General features: G+C 21.2%; 1 protein-coding gene across 1 annotated transcript in view; it reads left to right on the top strand.

Moving 5' to 3' along the window:
* The window catches only part of LOC117180767 (splicing factor 45), an 8,508-nt gene extending 4,965 nt beyond the window's left edge, over positions 1 to 3,543 (top strand). Inside the window, exon 4 of the mRNA XM_033373265.1 lies at positions 3,202 to 3,543. Coding sequence (XP_033229156.1) covers positions 3,202 to 3,489 — 288 coding nt within the window. The 3' untranslated portion in view covers positions 3,490 to 3,543. The remainder of the gene's footprint in view (positions 1 to 3,201) is intronic.
* Positions 3,544 to 8,550: the final 5,007 nt, after the last annotated feature.

The following is an 8,550-nucleotide window of genomic DNA, read 5'->3' as shown; positions in this document are numbered from 1 at the left end:
TTAAAATTCGAAAATTTTTTCTAAAGCCTCCAGGGGACTTCGTTTTCGCACGAAAAAATTTTATGTGCCCTTATTGCATCCGGACCCACAATTAAGCTATTATACTATTTTCTGTAGCTAATTTACTTTTTGTTTAAAATTTATTTTTTGGTGTTGAAAAATGAACTGAAATATTTTCTGGTTGAAAGTTCCACTTATAAAAATAAATTGTTTTTGATTACAAATTCATCTTTTTTAGTAAAAAATTGATCTTTTTTTTTTGGATAAAAATGCAACTTTTTGGTAGAGAATTTAACTATTTTGTTAAAAATTCATCCTTTTTGGTTGACATCAGTTTTTTTCGTTAAAAATCAACCATTTGCATTTAATTCTTAATTCATTTTAATTCTTCTAAATTTACTTAATTGAATGAATTTTTAAGCAATTCCCATACATTTTTTATTTATTTCAAAAGTTTGAAAGGGATTTTAAAGACTTTGAAATATTTCAGAATATTTAAAAAATTACAAGGATTTCAATGATTTTATAGGGTTTTAAGAGCTCTGAAAGTATTTTAATAGATTTTCTAGCTTTTCAGGAAATGGTTTAAAAGATTTCAAGTCGTTTTGCAATATTTTATCGCAATTCATGTGCAATTCGCTCTGAATTTTTATTAATTTATTCTGAATTCTTTTTAATTCATTTGAATTCTTCCAAATTCTACTCAATTCAATGGATTTAAAAAATAAAATTTATTTCATCTTGAGATATTTAAATCTCACCGTAAATTCTTTAAAATTTTCTTAAATTTTTCTAAACTCTCTTCAAACTTACTCAGTTCAATCAATTTTTTTTTCATATTTTCGAACTATTTTGAATTCACTTTATTTTTTAATTTAGTTGAATTTTTTATGAATTTTATCGATTTTTTTTTCGTTTCATTTAAATTTCTGTAAATACATTATAATTGTACTGAAAAAAATTATTTTTTAAAAACTTTTCATACTTATTTTTTTTTCTAGTCATTAATCAATTTTTTTATTGAAAACTAAACTTATTTCAAAGTTACGGAATTCAGTTTTTTTTTCATATTTTTAAATTGTTTTCAATTGATTTGAAGTTTTTTTTTTAATTCACCTTGAATTTTTATGCATTTCATCGAATTCTGATACTTTACCTTAAATTCCTCTAAATTTATTCCAACTTCATCCTTTATGAAGAAGAATTGAATTAAAAAAAAGACAAATTTTCAAATAAAAAGGACAAATTTTCAAACGAACAGATAGTTTTTGAACTAAAAAAGGTGTATCTTCAATCAAAAATGTAAGAGTGGAATTTCAAACCAAAAAGATGAATTTTCAAATAAAATGTTAAATCTTCCAATGGAATGGTTAATTTTTTTAACCAAAAAGATGAATTTTCAACAAAAATGTGAATTTTCGATCAATAAGATTAATTTCTACTAAAAAAGACGAATTGCCAACAAAATACATGAAGTTTCAACTACAAACGATAAATTGTCAACCAAAAATTATAAAGCTAGATTTTAGTTACAAAATTTAATATACAACGAAAGGGATACATTTTTATAAGTCTTTAAAATAATTCGATTTAAATTCAAAAGAATTCAAATGAATTGAAAACAATCATAAAATATGAAAAAAAAACTTAATTTAAGGCCGTAACTTTGAAATAAGTTTAGAGAAATTAAAAGAAATTCAACCCAAAAAAGTTTTTAATCAAAAAAATGATTAATGACTACAAAACAATTTTTAAAAATTAAAATAAGTAGGAAAAATTTTTTAAAATCATTTATTTCAGTAAAATTTGAGAAGATTTACAGATATTTAAACGAAACGAAAAAAACTCGATGAAATTCATAAAAAATCCGACTAAATTAAAAAATAAAGTAAATTTAAAACAGTAAGAAAATATGAAAAAAATTGATTAAACTGAATAAGTTTGAAGAGAGATTAGAAAAATTGAAGAAAATTAAAAAGAATTTAATGAAATATTCCTAAGAATTTAAGGTGAGGTTACAATACCTCAAGATGAAATTAAAAAAAAAAAAAAACATTTTTAAAGTCCATTGAATTGAGAGAATTTAAAAGAATTCAGAATAAATTACTAAAAGTTCAGGGGAAATTCTAAACGAATTGAGAAAAATAGTCAGGGTGGCCATTTTAATGAAAGAAAAAAATTCCTGGTCATTTCTTATTTTAAATAGTTTAGAAATCCGTAAAATGCTGCAAAATTATAATTCAAAATCATGAAAAATTAATTTTTTATTTCTATTTTTTTCATAACTTCTATACATCTTTTAAAATGATTCAAATTTTTCTTACAATTTTTGTTTAATCCTGCCAAATTGAACAAATTTCCTTTAAATCATTCACATTAATTTTTAATAATTTGGTAAGTATTTTTTAATGCTTTTAAATATTACCTTCAAATTAATTTTTCGTAATAAAAAATTATTTTCAATTTTTCTAGGAAATGTTTTTCATTCATCCGAAGCCTTTCAAAGTTCTTAAAAAGCTTAAAAATTTTTGATTGAAATCTGTAAAAATTTATATTTTTGTTTTCAACATAGGCTGTTGACTATTTGGGCTGAACTTTTGGTAAGATCAGCCTCTATAATATAATAAAAATATAAAGGAATATAAAATATAAAAATATAAATAAAACAATTAAATTGTAAAATTCAAAGTTTTTATTATTTAGTTTTAAATATTCAATGTATAATAACTAAATATGACTTAAAACTAGAATACTTTATACTGAAATAATATTTGAAATTTAATAAAAACCTGTGATTATAATTATATTATTTTGAAGCTTTTTTAAACTTGAAAAAATATTTTATAAAGTTTTAATCGAGCGTTTATATTTATTTAAGTAATAAGACTTTCCAAATGAAACAGTTTAATTTTTAACGTTAAAATCTGGAAATTATAAAATTGTGAAATGATTAAAAATCGCCTTGTGCAACTAATTATTATCCAATTTTTTTTTATTAAAAAGTGTTTTCCAATTAATTTTAATTCTCTTAAAATCAACTTAATATGTTTCCAAGATTGATGAATTAATCCTGAATTTGTCACACTATGAGCGTGACAAAATGTTGCCTATGGTCCCTATATTTTATCCCATAGGGCCTCTATTTTATTCCATGAGAACTGTGAGGCCTGTGATTAACATTATCATCATTTGTTTTTAAAGGTTGTACTTTTGAGAAATATGGTTGGACCTGGGGAAGTTGACGAAGATCTGGAACCGGAAGTCAAGGACGAATGCAACACGAAATATGGCGATGTAGCGAGGGTGATAATTCATGAAGTGAGAGAGGCGCCTGCCGAGGAAGCTGTTCGAATATTCGTCGAGTTTAAGAGAATAGAAAGCGCCATCAAAGCTGTCGTTGATCTAAACGGACGATTTTTCGGCGGCAGGAATGTGAAAGCCGGGTTTTACTCTGTTGAAAAACTAAATAACCTTCAGTTGTTAGACTAATCCTTTAAGTAAGTTATTGTATTTTTAAATAAATCTTTTAATGCTAACGTGAAATTTCAAAATCTTATCACATAAACAATTGATTTTTTTCGTTAAATAACGAAAATTGATATTAATAATCCTTTAACAGACCTTATAGCCGAAAATGCTCGTAAAAAGAAAAAATTCGTGTGTTTTTTTCTCAGTAAAATAGCTTTTTTTATACAAATTATTAATTTAAATACAAATTAAACAAATTAATTTACAAATTTTCAGAAGAAAAATCTGTCAAAGTTCGATTTCAACAGTTTTTAAAATAATTAGTTGAATTGATATATTTTTTAATTATATATTTCAGTTTACAATGCGTAATTCGAAAATCTTTTACTTGAAAATTTTTTCATTTTAGATTTCTATTTTTAATTTAAACAATTTTAAAGTGCAATCTTGCAGGCTTGAACAATTAAAAATTAAAAGCGCTTCAAATTGAAAATTTGTGATAAAACCCAGTTTTATTTTATCAACTGTAAATATAAATAAATAATCAAACTATTTTCAACTTAAAAATAACTTAATAATAATATATTCGTAACTAAGGCTTTTAATATTTAAAAATATTGTTTCAGTCTTAATTATTCCATTTTAAATTAATTAAATAACATTGAATTTGAGATTTTTGAGTTAATAGGAAGAATAATTATTGAATATTTGACAATATTTGACTTTTAGTTTAATACGAGTAAATTGAAGCCAAATATTTAAAATTAAACAATTTTAATTTTAATTGTTTGACATGGAAAGCTTTGAATTGTTAAGATTTCGAAAAGTTTTTTAAATTGTAACGTTACAATTTTTATTGTTCTATTTAAAAAAATGTTTAATTTGTAAGCGAAATTGTTAAATTTGGTTTTATAAATAATAATTGAACATTTATTATTTGTAGAAAAAATTTGAGCAATTATAAGAGATATTTAGAAGTTTTGAAAAGATTCAAAATTAATTTAAAACTTGAAATTATATCGTTTTAAACGAAGTGTGTGGCAATTTTTTTCAGAACTTCGAAACATATTTTAAAATTAATAGAATTTTTCCTACAATTTTTAGAAAATCCTTCAAATTAAAAAAAATCCTTAAAATCTTCCAGCCTTTTTTGAAAATATTGGCCATCTCTTAAAATCTTCTCAAATATTCTGTTAAAATAATTTTTCAAAATGAAAAATCATATTCAATTTTTGTAGGAATATTAAGAAAATGTTTTTATTCTCTTAGAGCTTTTCACAATTCTTAAAAAGATCCTAAATTTTTTTATTTGAAATATGTAAAAAAACATTTTGTCTAAAAAAAAATCTGTGGCTATTTGCACCAAAAATTAATTTAGAATATTTTCAAAACTTATAAATATCTCTTCAAATTACTCAAATTTTTTTCTACAAATAATAGGTGTTCAATTGTTATTTATAAATCCAAGTGTTAAGGAAATTTTTTTTAATTCGCGGGATTTTGTAAAAGTTGTAGGACAAATTAAATTAATTTTAAAAGTTATTTATAAGTTATGAATAAATTATTTAAATAATTTTAAATTTGAATTAGAATAGAGTTAGATTTTTAAAATTTATTGACCGAGAAAATTATTTGCGAACCGGGAAATGAACACGATTTTTTTTCTTCAATTAAAACGGTCACCCTCTACAAATTTATTTATAAAATTAATTAAAAGAGTAATTCATCCAGTTAGAACAGAAAAAGTTAATATTTTAATTACTGGTAAGTTTTTTTTGACGTGATTCTGAATTTTGCAAACATAACATTATTGTCTAGTGGAAAAATGCAAAATATTTTTTACGAAATTTTTACGAAATTTTTTTTTTTTTTTTTTATTTTACTAAAAGAAATCGAATTTTTAATGAAAATGTTAGATTTTCAAATTAAAAAAAAAAAATTTTAACCATAAATGGAAGTCAAATTTTTAGATGAAAAAATTGAATGTTTCATTATATAGTTCAATTTTTAATAAAATAAGCGATTTTTTTCTTAAAAAAGAGAACATTTTCAGACCCAAATAGAATAGTTAAATTTTCAGTCATAGACTTAATTTTTAAGTTCAAAAAGTAATTTTTAAAAAATTCTATAAAATAGATCAATTTTCATAGAAAGAAATGAATTTGCTACTGAAAGAATAAGTTTTGTAGCAAAAATTAAACAGTTCAATTTTGTTTAAAAAAATAATTTTCAACCAAGAAAAGAACAGTTAAACAGAATACTTAAATTTTGAACTGATACTAATGAATTTAAAAAAATCAATAAAATAGTTAAATTTTCATTGAATGAAGTGAATTTGTAAGTAAAAAATTAATTTGTTACAAAAAATGAAATAGTTCAATTTACAGTAATAAAATAATTTTCAACAAAAAAAGGAAATTTAAAGAAAATACTTTAATTTCCAATCAAAAAGATTAACTTTCAGAATAAATATTAGTTTTTAATAAAAAACAAATATTTTTAACAAAGTAGTTAAATTTTCCAACAATGAAATTAATTTTTAACCAAAATAAATAAATTTAAAAAAATAGAAAAATAATTTTCTAAATAAAAGTAAAATTTTAAAAACATTGTTGAATTTTCAATTGAAAAGATTAATTTTCATGAAAAAAACGAATATTTATAAACTAGTTAAATCTTTTACCGAAAAATTATTTTTAAAAACAGAAAGATTAATTGTGAAGCGGCAAGATTAATTTTTAACTCAAAGAGACGAATTTTTCATAAAATACAGTAAATTCAATAAAAATTATAAGTAAATAAAAAACAGTCGCATTCAACTAAAAAATACGAATTTGTAATTAAAAATTCAAAGAACCAGTGATAGGTATATTTTTTCTCGATGTTATATTTTTTCGTCTACTGGTATTTATTAATAATATTATAGTATAAATATATTTGTTTAAAAAAGACGAATTTTCTACATAAAAAAAAAGGAATTTTTAAGAATATAATTGAATTTCCAACCAAGTAGTTGAATTGTCAACAAAAAAGATTAATTTTGACCGAAAAGTATAATAGTTGATATTTAAACCAAAAATATTTTTATTTTTAATGAAAAAAAAAATTAAATTAAAAAAAAACAACGAATTTTCTACAAGATAATTGGACTTTCAAATAAAAAAAGATTTCGTACCAAAAGTGATGAAGTTGCAACAAATGGGATAAATTTTTAAGCTAAAAAGTGGAATATTTGAGAAAACCGTTGACTCTGAAATTCGAAAAGATTAATTTTCATCAAAAAAGTTAATTTTCAAAAAGATGAATGTTTATTGTAAAATGGCGAATTTTGTATAAAAAAAGACGAATCTTCAACAAAAACAGTTGAATTTTTAAAGCGCAAATATGAATTTCATAAAAAAAGTTCAATTTTTAAACAACCAGTTAAATTGTCAACCCAAAACGGTGAATTTTTATCTAAAAATATAATAGTTGGTATTTTAATAAAAAATATTTCTATTTTTAATCAAGAAATGAGTTTGAAAGTCGAATTTTTTGGAAGAGAAAAGTCAATTTTAAATTAATAAAGATGACTTTTTGTCAAAATATTTGAATGTTTAACAAAATAATTAAGTTTTTAACCAAATTTTACCATTTCTAAGTAAAAGAGATGAATTATGAACCAATAATATAATAGACTTTTCAACCAGAAAAGAATACTGAGATTACCACTATTTGAATTTTTTCAAACCAAAAAGACGTATGTTTTAGAATATATGTTGAACTTTCAATCCGAAAAGTGGAATTTTAACTAAAAAAATTTTTTTAACAAAATAGTCAAATTCTTAACTTACAAAGATGAATTTTCAAACCAAATAGATTAAACTAAATTTAGTTTAGAATGCTTAATTCGAAAATCTTTCACTTTAAACATTTTCCATTTAAGATTTTTAATTTTTACTAACAGTTTTTCAAATAATTGAAATGCGGTAAATAAATAAATAAATAATTTTTAAAATGGATCTGAATTTCCAGATTGCAACTGTTTCAATCCGAAAGTCTTGATAAGAATTGAAATTAATATATAATTTATTCAGATAATTTTATTTTTAAATAAAAATTTTCATGATTTAAAAATAATACATTTTTTATTCAGAGTTTCAGATATTCCTTTATATTATTTTTTTATATTAAATTTAATCAATAAATTTATTAATATATTATTTCTATTAATTATCTCTTAAAATTACTCTAATATTTTTACAAATAATAAGTGTTCTATTGTTATTTATAAATTAAAATTAAAATTTTTTTAAACTTGCAGGATTTGCTTAAAGTTATAGAAAAAATTCAATTCATTTTGAAATATATTTAAAAGTTCTGACAAAAAATTCAAAAATTATTTTGAATTTGGAATAATTTTAAACCACTTCTAGGTTTCTCAAGATTTTGAAATACAATTTTATAGATTTTAAAGGATGCCTAGACTATTTAAAATTAAAATAATTTAACTTCTAATTTAAGAACTGTGAAGTTCAAAAAATTATTTTGCAATTTTTAATGCGTCTAGCTTGAAATTACTTGAAATAATTTTGAAAATTTTTAAAGTTTATTGCTTGATTCTTTAGTTTAGACTATGGAAAATGTTAACGTGGATTTAAATTTTATAAAAATGATAAATTTTGCCGTTTATTTGCATTTCATTTAACATTGTTTAATAATTTGGTACGTGTACATTTTTGAGCATTTGAATACACAATTTTTGAATTGAAAAACTTTTAAACTTCAATTTAAAAAGTTTGGAATTCAAGAATTCCACTTTGAATACTTGATGTTAGAACAAAAAAACAAACCAAATATTTTTTTAGCAAAATTAAATTTAAACAAACAGAAATGATAGTTCAGTAAAATAGTTTAGTTGTCAAATAAAAAATATGTCTTTTAACAAAATAGTTCAATTTTCAACAAAATAATCAAATTTCCAATTAAATAGTCGAATTTTTAACCAAAGTATATTAATTTTTAATCAAAAATTTAATATTAGACTTATCAAATACAGAGAATACTAAGAGTATAATAACACTTTTAAAAAAAATTTTATGC

The sequence above is a fragment of the Belonocnema kinseyi genome, chromosome 9 (genome assembly GCF_010883055.1).
Source record: "Belonocnema kinseyi isolate 2016_QV_RU_SX_M_011 chromosome 9, B_treatae_v1, whole genome shotgun sequence".
Taxonomy (NCBI): Eukaryota; Metazoa; Arthropoda; class Insecta; order Hymenoptera; family Cynipidae; genus Belonocnema; species Belonocnema kinseyi.
The sequence above is the reverse complement of the archived record's forward strand: the minus strand, read 5'-3'. Positions and strand labels throughout refer to the sequence as shown.